The 26,692-nt window shown below is 45.0% G+C and overlaps 2 protein-coding genes across 2 annotated transcripts in view; both read left to right on the top strand.

Annotated features, from left to right (window-relative positions):
- The window catches only part of AUH (AU RNA binding methylglutaconyl-CoA hydratase), a 194,026-nt gene extending 176,832 nt beyond the window's left edge, over positions 1 to 17,194 (top strand). Inside the window, exon 13 of the transcript XR_012042200.1 lies at positions 17,137 to 17,194. The gene's annotated coding sequence lies outside the window, so the exon portion shown is untranslated. The remainder of the gene's footprint in view (positions 1 to 17,136) is intronic.
- Positions 17,195 to 24,544: 7,350 nt separating this feature from the next.
- Positions 24,545 to 26,050, top strand: LOC140650803 (tubulin polymerization-promoting protein family member 2-like). The gene is made up of 3 exons (XM_072859578.1): positions 24,545 to 25,380; positions 25,541 to 25,694; positions 25,852 to 26,050. Exons 1-3 carry the CDS (start codon positions 25,076 to 25,078, stop codon positions 26,032 to 26,034), a joined length of 642 nt encoding a protein of 213 aa, XP_072715679.1. The 5' UTR covers positions 24,545 to 25,075; the 3' UTR covers positions 26,035 to 26,050.
- Positions 26,051 to 26,692: the final 642 nt, after the last annotated feature.

Below are 26,692 nucleotides of genomic sequence, written 5' to 3'. Positions count from 1 at the left end.
CTGACAGAGGAGCCCAGTGTGCCGCTGGAAGGGTGGGGAGCCCCAACAACCCCATGAGAGACCCTAGCCCCTGTCCCATCTCCCCTGGGCTGCTCCAGGAGCCAACTACTGGAGGTATCCGTATGGTGCATATGTTTGTATATATTTACCACTAAGAGACCATCATCCTGACCAGCCAGCGAGGGAACAGGACGAGGCCGCTGATAGCATTTGTGTTTGCACGAGGACTGAGCGTGCCTGTATGTGCCGTGTGGGCATATGCCTATGCTCAGCCTTGCTATTGGCTGGACCAGGGAACACGGAGTGGTGGCAGCCTGACCTCTGTCAGGCCACCGGCTTTGTCAGCCCCTAACTTTTATAGATCCCTTACACATCATTAGGTTGCTGTTGACAGGGAGTGACACAATACAGCAATTCCAAGGTATTTCAGGTGTTTTCAAAATAGCGTGTCTGAAAGCTTAAAAAGCGTATTACATCTTTTTATATGTTTGGTTAGAAATTATATTTTAGTTTGCATGCATACAGTTACTGGAAGTATACTCTTGTGTCTAGATTAATAACTCTTTAAATAAGTGTGGTTTTAAATGAATGGCAATTGTTTCCCCCAGTGTGTGCTCACAAGAGACTTGTCAGAGTTTGTATAGGCTAACTTACCTTTCCCGTATCCCAAGAAGATACATTTTCTGTGCAAGAAAATCCTTTGGTAGAGTGGAGATGCACATTATTTTGTTTGGTGGATACTGTTGCCCCCTAGAGGCCATTTCTCAATTATCACAATATTAGATTGGAACTTAAATTAAAACTTAGAAATGTTTGCTATTATAAACAAAATATTCCCTTTAGCAATTAAAAATATTGTGATTTTAATTAAAAGGGTTTATGAGCTTATCAGAGAAATAACTGATTTCTTACTATGCTAATTATTTTTCTACATTTGCTGTTTAGATTTGCAAATTACTAGGTGGTAAAATTTAATTGCTTTTTAAGGGAGATGAATATTTAATTTGAATACAGTACTTGGGAAAAATAAGGACTTTGTGAATGTGTGTGTGTGGGTGTTGTGTGTGTGTGTTTTAAGCAGCGTAGACAACCAGACTAGGGAGTCTCCACATGCACTGTAGACACATTTCTACGCAGTGCTACCATTCCTCATGTAAGTACAAGAACAAGGGCAGCGCAAAGCTGTGAGTAGAGGCAGCCCTGGTCTGCATTCGTGCTTTGTAACTGCGGTATTGCCCCTGGTTGGAAACAGCGCTAAAGTCAAAGGCACCTCACAGAGCTAAGAGTTTTGCTTGGCCACTGATAACAAGGGTTAAGCTGATGGCCAAGCAGGCAGTAACTCAAACCTCACACCCAGCTCCTTCCCTACTGCATGGCCTCCTGGTGAGGGAGCCCCGCTGGGCTCCATGCAGGGGGCACACAGTAAGGGTCACACTCCCAGGATGTCTCACAGGCATCCTGAAGTGGAAGCTAGATTTCTGCATTTGTTTGAAAAAAGTACCCTCTTTTTCCTTCATTTCTGGGTCCGCTAGAGACTTTGAGCTTATTACAACAGTTTGGTGGATGACTGTCTGCAGCTGACATCCAGCCTAGGTAGCAATTACTCTTAGTCCTTGGCCATTGGAGTCAAATCTGAACTACGGAGCTAATTGCATTGGTAATAATTAATTGGGCTGCCCATGCAGAAAGATATTTCTCTATGTGAATAAGAGTCTATTTCTAAATATTTAGTTCTTAGAGGCGTTGCTAATCAGTATCACTAGTAGTATGAATTAAATATTAATTTATACATGTCTAATTGTTTAGCTTTTGCAATTAGTCCCTTGTCTACACTTGTAATTAGACTGTTTTTTCTTCATAAATGTTGTACCTCCCAGCCTTTTTTCTCTGCTGGTGCTCTGATTTTTGCTGCCTCCTCAGCCCCATGGGGTGCTGGAGTTAGCTCTTGCTATTCTTCACTGAGCTTCCTGCCCCAGCAAGCGCCAGCGTTTCAGGAGATAGCCATGCTGGCAAAGAAGCAACCCCATACTAGTGAAGGGAGGAACAGAGCTATCTCTGAAGGAAACAAGACAAGGGCAATGCTTGCTACTGCTTCTCATACGTATTACCTAACCCCAGTGAGGCTGGTGTTGCTCGTGGTAAGTGAGCTATGCACTGTGACAGACTCCCAGTTCTAGGCTCATTCTCTGGATTTGGCTGTTGCTTCCAATCCTCATATCAACCCTGTGCTGCAGGAAGACTGGTAGCTTTCTGGACAGGCATACAGAGAACATTCGTTTCTCCTTGCAAACTCTTCTTTGTCTGAAGGCGGTAAGTGTCCCTCCTTCTCCAGCTCTTCATTTTCTTCCTCTCCTCACCGCAGGTTCAGTACTCCCTCTCTGGGTGAAATTCACGTTATGCTTTGTAACCTTTATGCAAAATGTAATCCAGTCTGAGCTTTGTTAGTGCTTCAGGTAAGCTGAGTGTCAGTCTTAAAGCTGCTGAAAAGCATAGGAAGGGTGCCTGTTAAGGAGTGCAACAACTGGGCTTGCACTAGTTATTTTCTGTCAGTAATATCAGTACCACATGCGGTATGTTCAACTATTATAATATAGCAGAGTAATATCAGTTCAAATTATTATTGCTTTCTCTGAGCTTGGGCGTGAATAAAGATTTCATACAAGCTGCGATGCCAGGAATTTGTAGTTGAAGCTCTCTCGATATGCTCCCTAACTAATTAAAAGGATTAAATTTTCCTCCAGTGGAAATATTCAGTCCGTGACATAGCTCAGCAGTGTTGATATACCTAAAACCATTTAAATTTTGGGGACGATCTGATGGTTTGAGTCTCATCATATGAGATTACGTACATATACCTCCAGCTTGTTTTTACATACCTCCTGCATACATCAACGATAAAGTTTAAACAGTTACATGTAAACCAACAAGAGTAGTCTATTACTATTTATTCCACAATTCTAGATTTAGAAATAAAGACGTACACAGACAGAAAAGCATTGAGGATGCCCATAACAGCAAATGGAAAAGTCCTTACTCTCCTGCCTCTCTGCAGGTTCCCTCTGTTTCTTGCTGGCAGTTCCCAACCTTCCTCTCCACACCCAATCCTCCAGCTGGGCTCCTCCTTATGTTACTTTCAGTAGACATATATTGTTATCATTTCTTTTTCTTATTCCACTGTCCGCAGCTCCTGAGCGACCATACTTGTTGGGTAAATGGGGTTACCCCCCAGCTCCCTCCTGCACTCCCTCTGCAGAGGTGCTGGCACAGGCTGAGTAGCTGGCCATCTCGGCTGGGCCCCCAGCCCGCAGGCTCTGAGCAGCCACTTTCCAGGCAGAGGCAGGGAATGAGACCAGTGGAGCAGGAGGATGTAGCAGGGGAGGAAGGAGGGCACTGCAGGGACTTGTACCCTGTAAACAAGCCAGCTCAGAGGCAGGTGGGATGTGCAGCTCATCCTTCAGGGAAGACCTGGCACAGCCCTGCCAAAATTGTCAGAGCAGGTCTGGTTGGTGGACCTCAGATCGAGATGAAAAGGGGCTTTTTGGGGGGGAGGGGGAGCTTCACCAGGTTGAAAATGGGTGAAATATCCATCTGCTATTGTTTTGAAAGGAAAAAATAAATCTGTGCATTATTTGCAGGCAGGAAGCTTAAAAATCAGTATTTTTGCTTTCAAAATGTTGCTTTTTCCCTTGGTATGCTTGAGACTTTGATCATGAAAACACTTGAGAAATAAAACCTACATATGACATGAGGCCTCCTGTGAAAGGAAAGGGGCTCAGGCTTAGGACTGAAGCTGGAGGAGGGTAACTAAGGTCAAGGGGGATCAGCAGCACCATCTGTGAGATGAGCCTGCTCAGCTCGCTGTCCAGTGAACACGACCCAAGAGTCTTTACCATAGTGTTTTAACACACAGAGAGCACTTTCCTATGCAAGTCTTTGAGAAAACTGAACAGCTGTTATGGGGAGGCTGAGGCACCAAGGAAAAATGAGGTGTCTCCCCACAAGGCAAAGGTGGTCTTGGATATAAATAATCCAGGTGTGCTGACTTCTGCTATGTATTATTTCTGTTAGTTAAAAAAGGGGGAAAAAAGGTAAATCTTAAAGCCATATTGCTTTGGAGAGGGGAGGAATTTAAAATATCCACTTCTGTTTGACATATACCTCTTTTTCCTGTTACAACCTCCAGTTTTAGGAATGGGGCTTTAACGGTGACCACAGGGAAGGTTTAGGCTAACCATGGTAGCACTGACAGCTAATCCCACCTTCTGTTTCTGCTCTGACCACAAAATGCAAACCCTAACACGCCCAAAGGCAATGATGAGGCGAGAGCTGCCCTGTGTGCATGCTGGGTGGTATTTACAGTTACAGGAATATTAATAAAGTGTGCTCCAGAAAGGCGTTAATTGCCGTCAGTTACAAATACCACGGCAGGAAGGAGAACTAAAACCAGCACGCAGTTTCTCGTGTTGGGGATGGAGGGCAAGTATAGCCACAAACAGAAGATTTGAGAGAGAAAAAGGTATTTGTAAATAACTGTGAGGAGGAATTCTAAATTGGAGCAACCGCACACCAACCACAGTGCGGCGTCAGGGCCATCCATGCCATCAGTGGGGCCGGAGCTTGGCTTTGTCTGCCACTGCGAATGGGTGGATGGATGGAGGATGTCACTGCTGCATGTGGGTGTGCAGAGCAGCTGGCCAAGGCACTGCAAAAATTGGCGGGACTTCCAGCACTTTTCTCCAAAGTGAAAGGGAAGGGGAAAAAAATAAAAATTAAAAGGACTTACTGACACAAAAAGGTGTCATGCATTGCAATGCACCAATAACCCCATCCTTAAAACTCCTGAGAATCACTAGCTCAGTTCAGGAGTATTGCTCTTGCTGGGCCTAACTTGCTCAGCCGAGTAAACCCCAAGCCTCTGCACAGCTGTTCTGGTCTAAGACAGTGTGACTGACTGGGGGAGAAAAATACACAAGACCTTTGGAAGGTCCCTTCCCATAAATTACATCCAATGAATTATTTACAGTTTACATTAGCAGCCACACCCTACACAGTATCATTAAACTTTATGAGGGGTTGAATGAACAGCTGCATCTTACACAATATTTTTTCATCTTTACATGTCAGACACTGGTTCTTTCCAGGCTGTTCACTAGACAAGTAACATTATTTTTTTTATTCAGCCACAGGGCAAACTGCCATTATTTGCTTGAAAAATTGTACCTCTGTTTATAGTGAAGTATTAACAGTATTTCTTAAAAGCTAGCCTTACAGGTAAGGTGGTGGTGGGGGGGAGAATTTGTAAGGTGGGGGGGAACTTGCTGTCACAATATTTTAGAAAACGAGTTTATTTCAGAGTTATGGTTACAGCTACAGTGCTAATGACTCATGGCATAGAAATCTTTTGGGTGATACCTGTGGTGGAGAAAGCTCCCTGCCTTCATTCTCATGTTAACATGGGGACTTGTGCAGCTGTTAGATCAAAGCCTCCAGGAGCTGCCCCTGCTTAGAGGTTGGAGATGCTTTAAGCTTGGGCAAGTTTAATCTGGTCAGGATATGGTGTTAAGGCCGGGTTTTGCTTACATTCAAGCTGACACAACCCAAGGACAGTTGGTACCTGGGGTCTGACAGGACTTACAGGGCTTTCCATACAGGGCTTAAGGTAAGCAAGGTCTTCTGCAAGGGGCTTGGAAGGAGTCCTATACCCCATAGCCACATCTGGCTGAATGCAAAGACCAGTGAGGACAAAAATAACATCAGATTTTCCTGTAATGCGAAGTGTGTTAATCTGAATCCATACACCTGGGTGCTGATGACTGGATGAAGTTGGCATGGCAGATGTACCTGGAGCAGCTGTGTAGCAGCCACACTTGGGCATCTGCCAGGCTCTTAACCTCTCCCATCTTTCAAACCAAGAGACAGAGGCTGATGGTTCCTTCACATTTCAAAACAGCTTCACAGCAGGGGGGATATGCCTGTGTTCCCCATTCCGGGCCCCTCCTTCTCCTTGAAGAGACTTGAAGTAAGGATTTCCAAACCAGAGATTGGATCAAAAAAAGGTGGTGATTCACTTGGGAGAAAGCCTGATGGACAGGGAGAGATGGTGGCACAAGCCACCTGCATCCAGCACTAAGGCACTCTTAGCTGGCTTTTCCTAAACTGTCTTGCACATTTGTTTTTTATTTCTGACTTATACAAAGGAGCAGCATCCAAGTGTGTTTTGTAAATTGACAAATGTCAAGAAATTAGGTGGCTACTTTTCTGATTTCTCTTCCTGATAAGCAAGGCCTCCCCGTCCCCCTGAAGCTCAGCAGAAGTAAACAATATTCCCTGGGCCAAAATTTAGCTTTCCTCTAGCTCTTCATAATGCGTAGCTCATGGCAGTTAATGCCATTAGTCAGAGATCTCCAATTTAAGTGTCATAAAATACTAATTATAATAAGGTGCTTGATGTCTCTCCCCAGGTGTATCAGCTCAGGATACTGCTGAAGTCCTATTGGGCAGGAGTTACCGGGACAGAACGAGAAAGGTGTTCTGTTGTGCTACGGAGCAGGTTAATTAGAAAACTTCTCACATTATTGGTGAACCTAATTAATTTCATTACTTTAGAAGAGAGTCCTGATTACATCTGGAAAATAGCTGATAACCCCAATAGCAAATTATGGGTAATTTGATACAAGACCACTCAAGTTTATGGTTACATGGCAACAGCTCATTTTGCTGACTTTTGAGTAGGAATAATGACTAAGACCCAGGCAGAGAGAACAGCACAGAATATCCACAGGGCAGAAAATGCCTTGTTCTGGTTTCCTGGGAGGAAGTCCTGATGATTTCAGGGAGTAAAAGAAGATGTTGCCCTGGAAGGGTACTTACTGGTTGTTCCCCATTTCCACTAAGCAGATTATGTCTGGAGATCACCTTCCCAAGGATAGTATTTGTCAAAACTTACTTGCTTGCCCTATATTTAAACTCTACTGCATAGTACTAATGGGCTGCATTCTTTATTCTCTCTATGGGTTTATAAAGAAATAGTTCTTGTCAGAGACGTTATGCACATAGACTTACATGAACTCGAAGTTAATGTGGCTTTCAGCCACCCCTCTACACCTGCCCTTTGTGAAAATGTATTTCAAAAGCCATTTTCCCACCAGCTGCTGAGCTGATGATAGATGGGATTTCATTAGTAAGGCAGACAGACACAAGCTGACATCCTGGTTGAATCGGTTATTGGAGCTGGGGGTTACAGAAAATCCTTAGAGATGCGTGTACAGGCATGTAAAACCACCAAGGAAAAGAGCAATATAAAGAAAGTCTTTATCTTTGTTATCGTTCAGAGCTGTGATAGTTGTCCCAAAGGTTAGACTGGCTTTGGAACTACTGGCTGAATGTAGCAGAGAAAGAAGCCCTTTTGAGCTAAATACATGCCTTTTATTTTGTTGTGCCTCCTTCCTTATAACACATTTATTAAACCTTCCATGTTAACGTAATAAATACACTATTACATCTGGCTTGCTACAGCCTGTTGCTCAGAGTGACTGGGAGGCTGGCAGAGCTTCCCAGGGATTCGCCAATGCTGGGAAGTCCCACTGAGGTTTTCAGGGTGTTCCTCCCTTGAGCTGCCAAGCCCTGTCTGGGTTCTGGTAGCACAGGGTGGGGGAGCAGAGCTTCCTGGGCACGTGCTGCCCCATGCCACTGAAGCATGTAAGCATGAGGCCATGTAACTGTGAGGTTGTATATGAGCTTCTAGCTGCTTCGAATGGTCATACAGGGGCCCTGTAATGAAAGGAAGGAAAAATGAAGATGAGATCTTGCCCACACTGGAGAGGGTTTGCTAGCACAGGTTTCCAAGAGACCTCTGTTAAAACAACAGGGGAATTTTTTGTGTAAAGTAGTTCCTTTTGGCTGTGTTGGCAATTGCAACTTTTTTGCCAAATGGATCTTGCATCTAAAGCTTTTGCCATTGTAAGCGTGTCAGGCAGGGAATGAAAAAGAAATCATAGCTGTGCTGACAGTACCTTTCAACGCTGATGAAGAATGCCTATGATCACACACAGAGATGGGAGATGAGTAAGAGACTCGAGGCCACGTTCTGCTCCAGCTATGCAGAGATGCTGAAGAACAATAAAGTGGAGCAGTTTGCTTAGGAAAGTCTCTCAGGGCTGTGAGATGTTGGATATGTGCCCCTATTCTTTTGGAAAGTAATAGCATTAAGTCATAGAGAAGAGAAAGGAAGACACATACTCTTCTGAAAAATGGCCTATTACGTCTCTGTTTTTTCCTCTTTCAGTCCAGGGAAAATATTGTGCAATGCAGGTGATGGATGTGTTGCATTTACAAAATCAAAAGATGAAAAGTCAGTTCTTGCAAAACTCAGACTCAAGATGGGTTGTGTAAGAGAACAGACCTGGCACTGCACATGATCTGATCATGAATGGAAAGCTGTACATGTGCTTCTGTGTTTCTGTAGATCAAGAGTTTGTAGCAGACTGTGTCCTGCCCCATCAAACTTTCATGCCGTTAGTAGAGTTAGGTGGTGTGAGACAATTTCTGTCAGGAGGCTTTGGCAAGCAGAGTGCCCAGCTGCTCTGGGCCTTGCAGCATCAGCCTGAATGTTTGTGACAGGCAGAATGTTGATCTACAAAATCTGAAGCATTCAGGTTTGCACACAGACTACATCTACTTGGAGTTTCCCATGCCCTTTCTCACCAAAATCTGAAAATTCTGATGCTGAAATTCTTCTTGTTACTGCCTTGCTGACAGAAGTACTTTTGTTTGCTCTCTCACTGGAGATACCTGAATAAAAAGTTATTTGTCTTTTCAGAAGAGACTTAAAACAGTTTACCTGACTTATTTCCATTTGAGCCACTGTAATCAGTTTATGTCTGGGTATGATTTTTTTCTTCCCCATAATTGGACCAGCTTGCAGTCTTATCTTTATGCCATAGTTTAAATCTTGTGAGTAGAATCTCAGTAAGAGACAAATGCCAAACCTTTTTATAAGCATTATTACTGTTTGTTGGATATGCAATGTAAGTATTGAAGTCTGAAAAGGTTCTGCCCACCTATGTTATCAAACCCATTTCTGTGGCAAAACTTATGGCACGCTGAATATTTACTTGTAATAACTGTCCCACATAAATTGCACTAGTGCTGTCTTAAATATGTTATTTTCAATGCAGAACTAACAAACATGATTGTAAAGCATAGGTTTTTTCATTCAATTTCTAAAAATCTGGCTGTTCTGTAACTAGCAAGTACTGAAGTGTTTATAATAATACTGAGCTGAAGGCCTGCTTTCACAACCATAATATGTGCATGAACACATCCAAAAGGAGCTGAGATGAGCACACATATGGAGGGTGGACTTTCCCTTTAATGTGTAGCCAGTGGAGAGTATTTCTGTAAACACAGAAGGAAACCAAGCATGTAGATGTCTGGGGACAAGGTTCTTAATTTATGGAAATCACTGCTACCCAACGGAAGTCAGTCAGCTATGACAGCTCATTCCCTGCAGTGGATCTGCTCTTTGGCTTCTGCAGATGCATGTTTGTGTGGGTAATGTGGGACAAGCTGACTGTGGCCATCCACACTGACTAATGTCCTTCCATGGGAACAGGACACCACTCTCAAAAACATTACTTTTGCAAACCGTGTGCTGCATGCCAGAACTGGTTTCTTTCTGGCAATGCAATGCAATGGTGCTCCAGCCTGCACTCAGAAAGACTCTATTTTTTACCAATTATTAAAAGCTCTCAAATTACATCAGTGGTAAAACTCAGATCACCTGAGAGGAACTATCTGGCCAAATCAGAATACACCTAAAAACTTCAGCATATATTCTTACAGGTAAGAATATCAAATTTGCTCCTACCTTTCTAGGTGTCAGGACTGAAGACCCCAGCAGGTCTCCAGGTCTTGCTGATTCAGACCTCTAACAGGGACACTATTAAATAGGTTCAGGAAAGATTTCTGTATTCCTGCCCATCTCCACATCTTTGCAGGGATTTACTGTTACTGGTGGTTTTTCTGCAGCAGATCATTTTGCCAGCAGTGTGCACGTGGAGATGAATTTGGCCCTAAAAAAAGAAAAAGAGAAGAAAAAAAATCCATAGTTGTAGGCCAGAACAACTTATGATGAACTTGTAAAGAAAAAAACATTTGCTATCCCTTCTTCAAAACACAGTGTAATTTCTCTAAATTGATTCCTACTCATTTTCTTGTCCCTGGTGGATATGACATGAAGAAACAGACTCAAAGTAAGGGAAAAAAGACTTAGGCAAGGCATTAAAAGCAGAGCTAGTGAAGCACTTCGACATTGGCTGGAGAGGCTGTGGAATCCCCATTACTAGTGTTTGATGTTTGTCTTATCTTGTCTAAGATAAGACAAGCATTTGTAGGGAGTGACAGAGATAGTGATTTTGCCCTAAGATAAAGAGTGGATAGCCTCTTGAAGTCTCTTCCAGATTCTTGCCATCCTCCCCTCTCCTTCCGCTGTGATTTATGTTTCCTTGAGGTTTGCCTGCCCTCTCGTATTTTCTTAACTGCATAGTATGGAGGACTCACATATAATTGTTGGGTATTTGAGTGTAATAAGCTGTTTTTCATTTTCTTTGATTTTCCAACTACATTTTGGTTGTTACATATCTGAAATAGCATATGACCTTGTTAAACCACACTTCAGTAAACCGTAGTTTGGAACAAAGAATGCAGTTTTGGATTTGGAGTTTGGCAAAGAACAAACCGATCTCATGCTACTGTCCTGCCAAAGAAAAACGTGGTACGCTTGAGGTGAAGGTCCTCAGAGGCCACTCAGAGGCCAGTGAGCCATCTCTTCAGCCACAAAGTATACTGGTTGGATCATAGGAAGGGTATTAACCATAGGATCATCTGGGTGGTCTTCAACCCTCAGCCTGGCTGATTTGCAGACTATGCAAATCCTCACTCGGCAGATGAGCGAGGGAAAAGATGGAAGAGTGCTTCTTTCCACGGTAGGTAAACCACACATTTCACTCTGCCCTTCAATCGTGTTGCTTGAAGCCAAGCTTCTGTTGAGTCATGAAGCCAAAACTGTGTTCCCCTGGGATGTTAAAAAGGTAAGACCCATTCTCCAAAAAAATTGTTTTGCATGGAGACATTAAGATGCCTTTTCCTGAAGAATTTTACAAAACCTCCAGAGTAGAATTTGAGGGTTATTCTCTCTTTAATCATAGAATCATAGAATCATTTAGGTTGGAAAAGACCCTTAAGATCATCCAGTCCAACCATTAACCTAGCACTGCCAAGTCCACCACTAAATCATGTCCCTAAACACCACATCTACATGTCTTTCAAATACCTCCAGGGATGGTGACTCAACTACTTCCCTGGGTAGCCTGCTCCAATGCTTGACAACCTTTTTGGTGAAGAAATTTTTCCTAATATCCAATCTAAACCTCCCCTTGCACAACTTGAGGCTGTTCCTTCTTGTCCTATGGCTTGTTACTTGGGAAAAGAGACCAACCCCCACCTAACTGCAACCTCCTTTCAGGTACTTGTAGAGAGCGATAAGGTCTCCCCTCAGCCTCCTTTTCTCCAGGCTAAACAACCCCAGTTCCCTCAGCCGCTCCTCATCAGACTTGTGCTCTAGACCCTTCACCAGCTTCGTTGCCCTTCTCTGGACACGCTCCAGCACCTCAATGTCTCTCTTGTAGTGAGGGGCCCAAAACTGAACACAGTATTCGAGGTGCGGCCTCACCAGTGCCGAGTACAGGGGCATGATCACTGCCCTACTCCTGCTGGCCACTCTATTTCTGATACAAGCCAGGATGCTATCGGCCTTCTTGGCCACCTGGGCACACTACTGGCTCATATTCAGCCGGCTGTCGACTAGCACCCCCAGGTCCTTTTCTGCCAGGCAGCTTTCCAGCCACTCTTCCCCAAGCCTGTAGCATTGCATGGGGTTGTTGTGGCCCAAGTGCAGGACCTTGCACTGAGCCTTGTTGAACCTCATACAATTGGCCTTGACCCATTGATCCAGCCTGTCCAGGTCCCTCTGTAGAGCCTTGCTGCCTTCAGCAGATCAATGCTCCCGCCCAACTTGGTGTCATCTGAAAACTTACTGAGGGTGCACTCGATCCCTTCGTCCAGATCATTGATAAAGATATTAAACAGAACTGGCCCCAACACAGAGTCCTGGGGAACACCCCTTGTGAACACCACCAGCTGCCAACTGGAGTAAACTCCATTCACCACCACTCTTTGGGCCCGGCCATCCAGCCAGTTCTTTACCCAGCAAAGAGTACACCCGTCCAAGCCATGAGCAGCCAGTTTCTCCAGGAGAATGCTGTGGGAAACCGTGTCAAAGGCTTTACTGAAGTCTAGATAGACAACATCCACAGCCTTCCCCTCATCCACTAGGCAGGTCACCTTGTCATAGAAGGAGATCAGCTTAGTCAAGCAGGACCTGCCTTTCCTGAACCCATGCTGACTGGGCCTGATCACCTGGTTGTCCTGTACATGCCACGTGATGGCACTCAGGATGATCTGCTCCATAACCTCCCCTGGCACTGAGGTCAGGCTGTCAGGCCTGTAGTTCCCCAGATCCTCCGTCTGGCCCTTCTTCTAGGTGGGTGTCACATTTGCTAGTCTCCAGTCAACTGAGACCTCCCCGGTTAGCCAGGACTGCTGGTAAAGGATTAATGTGTAGATGCATACATATATGAGAATATGCTCACGAGTAAGTAAACCTACAGGCCAGGGCTGGGTGCTGCAGCTCTTACGCGGGTAGTCCCCTGACTTTGTTTTGAATATTTACCACAGATAAAGGAAGAAGGCCTCAGGAGGACTTAGAAATCTTGACCCCACACTACTTTCTCATAGCCTCAAACAGCATTACTTCTGAGTACAAAACATCTGTGTGTTTTATCTCACTGCAGGCACAAGTGACAAGTGTCTTTGCTGCAAGCAGGAGAGTGATTAGACCGTGACAAGGCTTTTATTCTCTCAGCAAAGGTTGAGTGGGTCAGTTTAAAAAACCTTCTACTACTTGACTGCCCACCCTTTGTGCCTGGAGCACCCACTGATGCTGACGGATACTGATTTAATGGTATGGGTACCTGGGTTTAAGACAGCTGGTGGCCCTCAGTATTTCATTTCATATCACAAAATTGACCTTAAGAATCAGCTATGGAAATAATACAAGGGTTAAAGTGAAAGGGGGGAAAAAAAAGATACTTTTGGGCCATCAAGGTCTATATTTATATCTTGTTGCCATGAAGGAACCAGTGCCCGAAATTGGCGGTTGAACCGTTGTATTCACAGAGAGTCAGCGCGAATGTGTGTGTGTGTGTGTGGGTTGTTTTTGTGCTGATACAGACCAGGACTCCCCTATAATTAGAGGTGGCAGGTGGTGAGGTCCTGCCACAACCAAGCGTTCACTCTGGCTCCTCACTCAAAAATAGGATTTGGGGAAGCAGAAAGGCATGCAGGGGTATGTCGCAGGTTCTTGGTTTTTGCACAAGGTGCACCCAACATGGTAATGCCGAGCATGATTGATATCAGTTTGAAGCAAGCTGGGTTTTTTTTTTTTTTTCTGCCCTTAACCAGACCTGAAAAGCAGTCCCAGGCTGTGGCTTCAGCAACCGACAGCGTGAGGCCAGCTGAGTTGTGTAGACTCCCACAAAGGGCGTCTTGCTTCCGGCAGATGTCCCAGATACCAAGCCATTCAATCCCACCACAAAAATAGTTGCGTAAAATATTGTGCGTTGGCTCTGGCCTGACAGTGATGGGACTGTTCCGCTTCTCTGGGCAGTTGGAAACATCCCGCCGGGGCTGTGGCTTGTGTCCATCGAGCCTTCTCCCTCCATGGGGCAGCAAGGTGCCTCTGTGCGAGAATGAGAAAGAGAAGAGATATGGGGGAGTTTTCCCTTCCCTTTTACAGTCGTGCTTTTAAAAACTGACACGTGTTTTCCTAACCGACTGCTGGCACCTAGCTTTGCTGCCAGGAGGGACGGGAGAGGGAATGCAGCAGGGCTTAAGGCTTCTGACACATTTCAGGAGTGTTGCTGTGCCTCCAGGAAAATAAGGACCTACACCCAAGAGACCAGTGACCGCTGCACCGGGAAGCCGATTTACACCTGCTGGGGACCTGGCCCCAGAGGAGAACTGTGAAGGAAGCACAGTGTTTTGCATTGCACAACATGAGATGGTGAGGAGCCCGCATGCTCAGGAGCGTCGTTAGTGTTGGGACTGCTCTTGGTCTTCTTAACGCCACTTTCTCTTTACAGCGTTGTGCACTTCCCACCCCTGGCCTTTCCCAGCCTTGCTGGGAGCAGAGCTGTGCTGGTGCAGAATTTGAAGCTGGTAACCACTACTGGCCAGTGCATACATATATTTTTCAGAAAATCGTACCATAAAAATCATGCCGCAAATTATCCTGATTCCACAAAATAGTCCCATGTGGATTGGTCAGTGAAATCATGCAAGAATGCTGCTTTTGAAAACAAAATGTTCTTAGCCAGAAGAGGCCTTCTGTTTTGTTCAGTGGGTTTCAGACCTGGCTGAAAACTGGCTCTGCCCGCCTTGTCCTTCCTCCTGGTTTTATGGGATGTGTACTGTCAATCTGAGCTGTGAAAGTGGGCCGGGCACCACACCCAGAGAAGCAATAACCTGCTAGTGCCATCAGCGAAGTGATGCCAGCACAGCCCAGCAGCCTCAGTACTTCTCCTGGGCCACTGTGTGTGACAAAGCCTGCGCTGCCTGACTTGCAGGCAGAGTGAACTAAGTTAATCCCCCTTGGGAAGTTCAAATGTGTTGCAGCCACATGTGCTGCCCCAAGTCTCTGCCTCCATCGGCTTGCACTGCTTGAGTAATGCAGAGTGTGCAAAACAGGTGTCAGCTCTTCTGACGCAGGCTGGAAAATGTCACTGTTGCTTAAGTCAAATGTAAGTTATTTTACAAGCTGTAAAATGGTGGAAAATGAGCACTTGCATGCTCCTGCTTTTCATGAGCTGTTCTCTATCAGTTTCTGGTGTCCAGGACTCTGGTAATCCTCTTCAGTGTAATTGCAAGTGTGAACTGCTCTGGCTCCCATCTGCAGCAGCTCATGGCTTTTATAACCTTCCCAGCCTAAAAGAAGGAGTATTTTGTGGTGTGCTGGCTGGTTTTTTTTGTTGTTTATTTGTTTTAGAAGAATCTCCAACCACGGCAGATTTTTCCATTTTCTAGGAGAGGCACTGTAGGCCAAAAGTGGAAGAATAGGAACTGGGAGAAAATATAATATGTTAATGTCTCCCTAGGTCTGGAAAGCAAGAAAACTAAATTGACTGTCAGTACAAAAATAACCGTAGAGGATCAGAAGAAAAGTTAATCTGCTCACATGTCCTGTCTCTGGCGTGTGCTTAGACCAGAACAAGCACATGCTCCTAGAGCATCCTCCAGTATAAAGCTCCCTGGCTATCAGTCAGGCTCAGAGACTTGCCATGCTGGAGGTTGTTGCCTCTCTATCTTCAGTGGCCCTTTCAAGAACATTCCCTCCCTGGCTTTTCCTAATTGCTTTTTGAATCTCTTCGTATTTCTGTTACACAAAGAATCTCGTAGTGGTGAGTTTCGCCACTTCACACTCTGAGGACAGAGTGAGGGCTGTCATTTCTCAGCTTGCTGCAAGAGCGTGGAAGCACAGAAAGCACAGGAAAACAGCAACCCCACTGGACTGTGTCCAGCACTGGCCACCCAGCACTGATGTGAAAATCAGAGATGCCAGGTGGAGTGGGATTTGTCTGTGCCATGGAGCAGCAATATCTAGTACTAAATAAATGTTCTTGCTAGCCTCCCTCCAGGTTAAAGTGGTACAGAGGGCCGTTGCCAGGTCCTGGTCTAGCTAGGTGAGTCCTTGACTGCTAGGATGTCAGTACTATTGATCAGTTTTATTGCAGCAGTACCTAAAGGTCCTAACTTGGATCTGATCTGCATTTTTCAAGATGCTGTAAACATGCAGCAAAAAGACAGCTCAGCTCCCAGGAGCTGGCCACTGAAATATTTAGTGAGCAAGAGCAGGTGGATTCAAGTGTGTGCACAGGGCTGTAGATAGCCACTACCTTTCTTATGCCATTTCTAGATTTGTTGGATGCCTGAGTTGACGCTAGACAGTGCAGTTTTTGGGAACACCTGTCAGACCATAACCAGAAAAATGAGAAGGCCCGGTTGGTTTCTCGTCTCCTTATGATGCTCTTTAAGGAGCACCCTCTGCCCCGGGACAGAGTGCAGGGCTGTGCCCAACACATCCACCAAATTCATCTCTGCTTTTGATATGCCTGGAAGGTGCGAGTCCAGTCAAAACCAAAACTCTCTTCTTGTCAACACTAGCCACTCAGAAAGGCAACAGAAGTGTGTATCTGCCTGTTAACCAACACAGTGCTTCCCTGTGGAGGCGTTTAAAGGGGAGGGTGCCCAGTTACCTGTCTTTACTCTTTGCCTTCACTGAGATGTTTGAAGTCTGAACCATTGCCTGACAGTGAAGAAAAGACAGCCTCTTCCTCTGCAAGCTGCAGTGTGATTTGAAATTGATTGTCAGTTTCCGTAGTGGTGATAAAAACATAACCCCTATTTTATTTTTTTCATTGATAGATCAGAATAGGAACAGGTCTGTGGCTTTAAAAGTCTACTGTTCTAGACTATCCTTACATTTGCTCTGGGACTTTACAACCTGCTGTTAACACAACAACTTTATTTACTAAGCAGGAGGCAGAAAAACTAAGCAATCAAGCAGGAAGCTCTAAAACATAATGCAAATCCTCTTGTGTTGTTTAAGTCTGGTTGTGCTCAGTGCTTTTAGCTGGGGTAGGCTGTATAAGTGATTTCTTTGCTTTTATGGAAGGCGAGGTAGAAGAGAAGGTAAAAGTATAGTGCAAGGACAGTGTAATACTAAGACTGCAGTTTGTGAAATTGGCCGTTGTATTGCATAGTATCTCAGTAAATAAGGTCAAGTATGTGCTTTTAAATATTAGTTAAGCCATGGCATTTATGGACTGATATTGAAGAATATTGCTGTTTGATAAAATAAGGCACAAAAAAAATGCTGGTAATTAGTTATTAGTATTTTTTTCTTCTTTTGCTTGAAACTAACTTTTAAAAGCTTGAAATAGAATCCTCTGGTTGAAACAGGCCTGTGCAGCTGGCTGGAAAAGAACAGAAGACTTGAGCTATCACAGGAAAATGATGGGCCAACATCAGCTATGGTATAAATGAGAGTATCTCAAGAAGCTCATTGAATTTGTTCATAAAGGAGCTAAGTGGTAAGTGATGAGGAAGTCTGCTTGTCCTATTTGTACTTGATGCATGCCAGCATCTGAGTTTTCTTTGGTCTGAATGACAGCACACAACTGATGGATTGCAAATACCTTACTATAAGGATCGAAGCAATTTAGGAGCTTAAGTTACAATAGATAGCTAGAGGTATGTTTCTCACAAGAATCTAAAATGTGATCTGACATTTTTTTTTTTAAAAAAAGCATACGATACACTTGCTTTTTGTGTGCAAGTATATTAGCCCTAAAAAATGCTTTAACTTAGTATTTCTTGTACCTCCCCCCTACAGAATGCTTTGACAAGTTATGCAAAAAAATAAGCAGCAACAACTGCGTTTATACAGTAAGTACACACAAAGGATCTGTACCTTTTCAGACAGGCTTCTAGATCAGAGTTGAAGAACTACCGAGAGACTTCTGCAGGCAGAAGGATGCTGTTGGAGTAGCGTGCAAATGGCTCAACTTGTTGAAACAAGCCAAAACAAGATCATTTATTCCTAGATAATTGCATCAAATCAAGTTTGAGGTAAATGCAATTTTGGCTCTGGAGGGAGATAATATAATGTAGCTAATACAGAATAGGAAAACAGACTTCAGGACCAAAATTAGTTCCTAATATAGCTTCAGTGGAATCAGTAGATGTTACGCTGGCAATAAATATGACTCGCATTATCATATAGAAATGATATATATATGAATATGACATTTCCAATATATATGAAAATGACCTTTTTTAATATGTTAGTAATCACTTTTAATAATGCAATTATTAAATGCCATATTTCCTAATGAGTTAGCTAGACTTTTGTAAAGGCATTTCTCTAAGATTTTTTTTGTAAGTCTTGGGAGAGGTTCAGCAAAGTGGCATACCTACTTAGTACTCCAGCATTTTCACATGATGCCATGGGCCATAGTCTGCTCTCACTTATGCCAAGAAACCCCAGTGTAATAGGAAAGCAGGACTTCTGGCCAAGGGGAACACTTATTTGTCCTAGATTAATTAATTTGAGAGAGGATGGTTATTCTGCCAATATTCTTATAACAAACAATAGCTTCAAAATACAGCTGTAGTGTCCTTAAAATTAACTTCTGTGCTCTGATCAGAATACATTGACTAGGCTTAGCATTTGATTTTCCTCTGTGGTTGATGTCTTTAAAATGCCTTTTCCTTTTTTTTGTTTTTGTGACTGAGATGATTCTTGAAATAATGTGTCAATTGTGGGAAAAAACATGTTCACAAATTTTCATGAAAATAAGTGACCATTGTGTAAAACTGCTCAAACTAAAGCAACAAACTTCTTCATAGAGGTCAAGATCATGAGGTGAATCTAGACCATCAGAAGATTTCACACTGATTTTACTGTCTAAAGAAAAAAGCAAAGGAATGAGGCACGTGAAGTCCAATAATGAAGAGAGAGGTCTCTGCCGGAGCCCTTGTGTGGGAATGGTGCTTGGGGAGCAAAACTTCAGTTCTCCGGCTAAAATCAGTTCCAGCCAACACTGTGATCCAAAAGGCACCCAAGGAGAGAAGAAAGCTGTGGCTGAAACTTGTTAAGAGAACTGGCTTAACGTTCAGTTTATCTGTTTATGTACCTTTTTCAGACCATGTCCTCCTACACACAGCTTGAGGAGGACATTGAAGTTAAACTGTAGGATAACATTTGTGTAATATAAGGAACTGAACAAAACTCTGAAGGACAGTGGTGACACAGGTTAGATTTACCAGATGTCTCTACAAAGCACTGAGCATGATCTTGCTTAGTGCCTCCATGAGCTGTCCGGCCTGCAGTGTGACGACTAGGCAGACTAGTACTAGCACTAGCACTAAGAATGTTTGAGTGCTCAGAATTTTAAGGGAGGGTAGTGAAAATTGGTTATTGTTTCATTTCTGCCTCAGCCCACTCTAAACACATAAAGATGGTAGAGTGCATGTGGGGTTTCTCTTAAGGAGATAATAATGGATGTGAAGCATGAAAGAAATTGCAGTCTGATGCTGCTTCATGCTTACCGTAATCACCCTTCCTCCCTGCGTGACTGCTCTGCACAGCCCAGCTTTTGGGCTCAGTTTGCCTCCTCCTCAGCCTTGCTGTGGCCAAAGTGGCCACAGGAGCTGCAGTGTTGCATCTGGGGCAGCCAAGGGAGGCAGGGGTCAGCAGCCACTGTGGCAACCTGCCCTGGCTGTGTGTGCAGTATGTATTTTCCCGCATGTTTCCCAGGCATCAGTGCTGTGGGCTTCGGTGCCTGTCCTCCATCATCTGTCCCATCACTGCTGGGGGACACCTCAGCTCCTCGTGCACCAGCGCAGCCTGCCATGCAGAGGGCCTGGCTCAGGCTCTCCCATTGCAACAACTGCAAAATGTCACCCACCATAGACAAATTCCCATCAGAAGGACCATCCCATGAGTGTTCCCCTAAAGCACCTATTTCCTGGACAGATGCAGATTCAGACTGACCGCAGGTCACAGAAGAAATCATCAACTCTTCCTGTGCTCAGGCTCTGAAATGAGAGGCAGGTGATTTCCATGATAAAAAGGGAATCTGTTTTTTTGTAATTATCCATTTTTACTAGACAGATATGCTCAGTAAGGTCAGTGGTTCAGCACAGGGGTAAAGGTAGATAAATTCTTGGTTTACTTCTGTGGGCTCACTGTCGGGTCTGCAGCTCACCAGAGACCCCAGGACAATGCAGAAACATAGTTTTCCACATGTTGGTTTTCAAGTAAAGGACGAGACCCTTGAGTTCACATGGGCTAGACTGAGGCATACGGAAGGTCACTTCAGTGCAGGATTATTAAACTTGTCCTAACTTACTCCTTTGAACAACAGTTTGATCTACATGTCCGTAAAAGGTTTCCTGATTGTGTATGTGTGTGTGCGTGTCTGACATAAATAAAAGATGCACTGAAGAACTGAAGATATTGAAAAGAAATCCCATAAAATATTTTTACACAGAACAGCTGCATGTCCGGTCTCTTTAGCTTTCTCTTAATTTCTGACAAGAAGCTTCAAATTTCTCAGTGCAAGATTCTTGTTCTTTCAGCTATCCTGTAAAACTTCTCTTTTAAGCTCAGGCACCAACACGCTGCTCTCTTTTCTCCTCTTTCCCCATACATCTGCATCAGACAGATTATATTCGTTCAGCAAGACAGCTAAAGTCGCTGCCTTTCAAACCTATGCTATGTATTACATTCTCCTCCTTGACTCTCATTTTAAATAAAACTTTGTTCTTCATCTACTCAGAGACCAGGTAAGGGACAATTTGGCTGCAAAAGGACATGCTCTGGGATCAAACGGGGGGGGGCTTGTAGGATGGGTACAGCTCCACATCTGAGTTTTGATTCACCTTCATCCTCCATCGTTTGGGGTTTTCTGGGTCTAGCAGTAATCCTAGCAGCTCGTTTTGACAGATTTAGAGTGTTTCATACGATAATTGGAATCTCACTGCTTTAATGTCTTCATTCAAACAGTTTCTCTGATCATGGCACTGAAAGGGAAGTCTTAAAGCTATACATAGCTTTATGTGAAAAAAAGGAGGTTTATGTGATTATGGTAATAAATAGTTCATAAAATCTAGCAGACAAAGAATAATTTAGAATTCATTTATTCATAACAGCAGAAGTTAATATTCTTCTTGCCTACAAAAGAGTTTCAGACATTAATCTTTTCTCCTGGATTTCTGCTATTCTGCAGAGCTAGTTTGGACTGCTTCAGTATTGCAGATGACCCAACTTCTTTTTTTGTCCTTTTTAGTCTCTTCAAAATACTGTTTTTCCTTAAATAAATAATGCTGATTCCATGAAGATGGTATCAAAGCTGTCGTCTAACTTTCCTGCAGATTTATGTAAGTATTTGAACAGAACACTGAATTCTGGTCTGTTTTGCAGCTAAGCATTCTACTGATACAGAATAAATCACTTCCCTACAACTGAAGATTTAAGATTTAAGCAGTTTAGCATATCCTTTCATAATTTGAGAATTTCCTAATTTCTTGTTAATGGTGCATTTGCTTTGGAAACAGGGGAATAGTGTGTGTGCGTGTCTATTTATATATGTTATATATATTATTTCAATAGGATACTGCTTTTTTTTTCTTTTCTGATGATCCTCCTCTATTTCTTCAGCGTCTGTCTTATCTAAGACGCTTCAAACCTCCCTAAATGTAAATTTAAACTGAGCTCATAAAAGGCTGGCAACAGCTTCAAATATTTAACTAGTTACTTGGGACCAAATTGTATACTCCCTTGGCTTGACTTTGTCGAAAGCCTTGCAGTTGAAAGCAGAAAAAATCTGGCATGTAGCCATGAGAGAATTGAAGAGCGAAGACCATAGGCACAGTGATTCAGATTAATCTCTGCATTAACTTCACTGAGGCAATACATCTGGAACACATTAAAACAATTTTGCTGTATGATCTGTCAGTTATGTGCTATCATTCTAGAGAGTGGCTCTTTAAAGCCCTGTCCTCCAGGTTAAATGAATTTAGCGACAGCGAACTGACAGATCACAGGAGATGCTTTTCCTTAGAGGCGTCTGTGGGGGGAATCTGTGGCTTTTGGTGTTAGGCCCAATGCCTTTTCATGTTTATATCAGGGAGCTGAAAATACAGGAAAAATTGCTGTTAATAAAATTTGAGGGTGACAACAGGAACAGATATCTGCTAGAGAAGTACGAGTATAGACAAGGCAGAAGAACAGCAATGTGGCCATTTGCCTTTTTTTTTAATAAGGCATGTTGGCTAATAAGAATCCCTGACCATGCATGTCTCTGTGTGTATGTGTCTGTGTGTGTCTGTGTGTGCACAAGGATGGAAATAACATAGTTCTCTTTTTTGTTAAACATTGGTGACCTCTGGTGAGCTTCTTGCATGCTGACTCTACCTGTGAGGTGCATAGATGGAGAGGGGGCTTTGTCCTTTGGGTCAGACGGGGGTTGGATGGGACCACCCTTTCAGGCCATCCAGATCCACAGGATCCCCACCTTCCCTGGCAATCTCTGCAGTTTTGGAAACTTGGCTCTTTTGAGCTGGTTTTGTTTATGGCTTTGGTGAGTTTATGGCTGGGGAGCATTGCCCCGAGAGCTTTAAGAGAAGCGACCTTTTGGTTTATTCATTGTCACATGCAGGCTGTGAGGAGCAGAAACAAGCTGTTGGCATCACAGAACGGATCTGAAGTGGTTTGGAGTTACAGGCCAAAAAAAAAGAGGTGAACTTCTGACCTTGAAATTTATGGGTACTTGGCTACTCACTCTAGAAGAGTATTGCCTTCTTTCTGGGTCCTTCAGCTTCACCTAATCTCCTAAAGCTAGGTATACATTTTTCAGTTTAAAACCCACTCATATGCTGTAACTAAAAGGGGGAAAATAAGCTCAGTTCCAAAAATACTCTGCCACAGAAAAGAGACACCTTTCCAGAATATAAGAAAAATGCCCACCAAAACCAAGCACATCTGCCCTGCACATCATCATTCCTGTGATGACAGCTAGTGCCTCATTTCTTCCCTGCTTTCCTTGCACAGGCAGTGAGACTGGCATTCCTGCTAGGGCAGCCCCAAAACAGGCCGCCTGCAACAAGGAAAGAGGAAACAATCCATTGGGGTGATGAACACTTGTCTAAAAGGCAAAACCAGGACTGCTACCAATTGTTTGCCTGAGGTTTACACTGGCATCAGGGGGCTGGTGAGCCCCCTGCCCGTGGCTCATCAGCAGCAAGTGGTACTGCAGAACCGGTGCGCTGCATGGCTGTGCCAGGGCTGAGACGTTGTTGTCACCCCAGCGGGGCAGGATGCCAGACTGTGTAACCCAGCAGCAGCGGGAGGTGGCACTGGCTGCTTTTTTGCCATTTCACCCTTGCCTGGACCACCCCCCCACAGAAGCCTCTCAAAGCTGACACTTGTCCAGTGCCCTCCGCCCAAGACCTGCCAAGGGGCAAACAAGTTTCTCTGGGTGGCAATGTAATTGGTGAAGAATTATGGTCAGTCCCACAGGAAGACCGAAGGCCACGCAGAAGTGCAGGAGCAGTGAGCATGCAGCAGTATCTGCAAGGTTTTCCTCCTGGAATGGGTAGAGCTTGGCCAAGCTCATGCCGCTGCTGTGGGCTTGCTGCGACCAACAGCAAGACTGGAAAGTACATGCCTGTTAATTAGTGGTGAGAACAAAATATTTCTGAAATAAGACGTATTTATACATGGTTCCATGTTGCTAAGCACAGCTTGAGGAAAATAAATAAATCAACCAATGAAGGCGCATTAATTTAATCTTACATGGACCACAAAGATAAAATAACTTTTTTAACAGTGTGCTATCACAGTGCCCATACAAACATGGTACAACTGCCAGGGTGCAAGCTGAGCCTTATTGCTGACCTGAACTTCCCAGATGCAATTTCCAGCTACTTTAAGTTTGTTAGCTTATCAGTGGAAGACTGTTTCTCAAAGTTTTTTCACAAGTGATGTGTGCTTTATGTCCCCCCCTTCCCACTCCACCCCCCTTCTTGGGGTTTTCTGATTTCCTGGTGACCCCCAAAGGTGTCCAGGCACATCCCCTAGCCAGGGCACAAGCATGCTGGCAGCAGATCAGCTCCTTGAGGAAGGAGGAGCAAGGACTGGCTGCATTTACTGGTTATAGGGATAAACGCCCCTTTCCTTTGGAGTACATGTCCCCGTACAGACGACATCTCCAGTGCGCGATGCCTATGTTAGCTGAAGAGTGTGCGGTATTTGTTTTTTCATCCCACAGTGGGCTGAAGGTCCAGTGGGCTGCAAGGGGTTTGGACCACCACATCTCTGGTGGCACAGGGTTGTCCCCTCCTATTCTCCCCCTTACCCCCCCCCACTCCCCACCCTGTGGTGGGCCTTCCAAAGACTGTGACACGGGTGCTGAGGTAACAATCCGCCAGCAAGGCACGAGGGGTGGCTCTGAGTGTCCACTGCCTCCCAGGGCAGTGGGGAAAGTGCCGGAGCCATCGCCATCATCATCACCACCACCAGCTCACGCAGGTGAGTTGAGTCCATGCCTCCCAGGGAGGGAGGGAAGGGTGCTGGGAGGGCCCCCATAAGGACACCCGGAGCCCCCTGCTCGCAGCATGCAGCCTCCCTAGTACAAGCCTGCCTATTTTTGCTCTAGAGAGGTGCAGACCCACACAAGATTTACATTAAATGGCAGCCTGCAAACAACGTTGAGACCCACAGCCCCTGGGTGAAGCACAAGGCTGTAGGAGAGGCTGGGCATTTCAAAAGGGTTCAAGGGTGTCTCACAAGCCGCAGGAATCAGCTGCTCAAGTCATGGTGGACTGATTTACAATCCGAGCAATGGCTTTTATGTTCTCAGAGACCCCTGATACCTGGTTGCAGTGGTCTAAGTTGATCGGTAGTGGAAAATTTACTGGTGTCGGGAGGAGGACAACCTAATGCACGGAGCAATTCAGGGGATGAAGTGTGATGGGGAAAGATGGGGACAACTCCTTGGTGACTAGTTGCAAGAAGGTCTGTGAGATTTAGGCACTTATCTGGGGCCTAGAAGACAAATCTGGACTCTTTATCATCAAATAACAAGCAAAGCATAAATCAGCTTACAAATGCAGGCATTTATTATTGAGACAGTCTAATGGAAACTTGTATTTCAAAAAGCTTCAGAAACTTTGGATGCCTCGTTCCTTCACATGCAGCAGTCATTAATTCACCCCAGAGGCCCACCTCCACCCCTCCTTTGCCTTGGCTTGGGTCCCAGCCCGTCCCTGCCCCGATCCTGCCTAGATCCCAGGTGTTCTGTATCAATACCTGTGTGGTCGTCATGGTTGTCCTATGGTGGAGAGATACCTGTGGGTGGTGCCCCTTGCTTTGCTGGAGACGAGGTGTGTGGGACATGAGTGTGTGTCCAGCAGCTGCAGATGGTCCCCAGCTCCTTCCCCGCCAACTTCTTTTCTCCACAGCAGCAAGATGTCGGAGGTAGAAAATGCTTTCCGTAAATTTGCAATATATGGTGACACATCTGCCAGTGGCAACGACATGACGGGGAAAAACTTCTCCAAGATGTGCAAAGAGTGTGGGGTGATGGATGGGAAAGCCGTGACCAGCACTGACATTGACATTGTGTTCAACAAAGTCAAGTAAGTGTCGCAGGGAGGCACGGTGGGCAGCACAGCCTGGCGGGAGGAAGGAACGGCAGGAGGCAGTCAGGCTCTTGTGCGAGGGGCAGCCCTGGGGGTTTCCCATCCTGTGGCTACCCAGCGGCGAGGTAACTTTCCTCTTGGTCTCCCCTCACCATAGGACCAAGGGTGCCCGCACCATCACTTTTGCTGAGTTCCAGCAGGCCATGAAGGAGCTCTGTGGCAAGCGCTTCAAGGGCAAATCACCAGAGGAAGCGCTGCAGGCCGTGTATGGACTCATTGAGGGGAAGGAGCCTGGCAGTGCGGGCGCCACGGTGAGTATGAGTTTCCTCACTTGCTGTGCACCTTGAGCTTCCACAGGACCATTCGTCCCTGCTGTAGGGACGCTTGCTGTCCTTGCAGGTAGGGAAGAGCTTGTTCATGAACTGTTTCCTAATGCTGTCTGCCTCTTACTGGCCTCCTTTCTTGCAGAAAGCCACCAAGGTTGGTGGGGTCGAGAGGCTGACGGACACTAGCAAATACACCGGCAGCCACAAAGAGCGTTTTGATGAGAGCGGCAAAGGGAAGGGTCTTGCTGGCCGCCAGGATCTGGCAGAAAACAGTGGCTACGTTGGAGCCTACAAGGGAGCTGGCACATACGACCAGATGCACTAGGACTGAAACTGCTTAAAGAAACAAGGGCTTTTCCCCTACAACATGAGAGGAGAGGCAAATAAACATCTCATGCAACCAGCCTTCTGTGTCTCTGCACCCCAAATTCGACAGGGTGGGAATGCATGGCACTGGATGACTCCAAAGAGTGGTGCAGGTTCCCCATCTGACCATGCTTTGATTGCTGTGTGGTGGGGTTAAATCCATGCACAAGCTAGCCTTCTGGAGGAAGGCTATGTGCCATCTAGTCCACTGCCATCATACTGCTTTGCATTTCCAATCAAGTGAACAGTAGGTTAGTCTCTGAATAGTCACCCATTATTTTTATTCTCGCCTCCCAACACACTATACTTTCTGCTGTGATTTTTGCCTTGGGGAGTAGTGTGTGCATGTTTTTGTATAGCTACGCTGGGTTACATTTGAGTCGATGGTTTCTGGTGACAGACAGCCCACCAGTGGTGCCTCACCACATGTTGAAAAGCACTCTCACAGGGCATAGGATGCAACATGTACCACACTGTGGAGAGGGAAGGGGTACCAATAACATCAGTTGCCACTTTTTGCTTTCTCCTTTCCCCAGGTTAAACCCTCTCACCCATTCCTAGCACTTGGCATGGTCACTCATTACTACTACCCCAGGCTTCAGGATGCTGGTAGCTGG

Source organism: Ciconia boyciana, chromosome 4 (genome assembly GCF_034638445.1).
Source record: "Ciconia boyciana chromosome 4, ASM3463844v1, whole genome shotgun sequence".
NCBI lineage: Eukaryota > Metazoa > Chordata > Aves > Ciconiiformes > Ciconiidae > Ciconia > Ciconia boyciana.
Note: the sequence above shows the minus strand (reverse complement) of the source record. Positions and strands in the feature narration are given on the sequence as shown.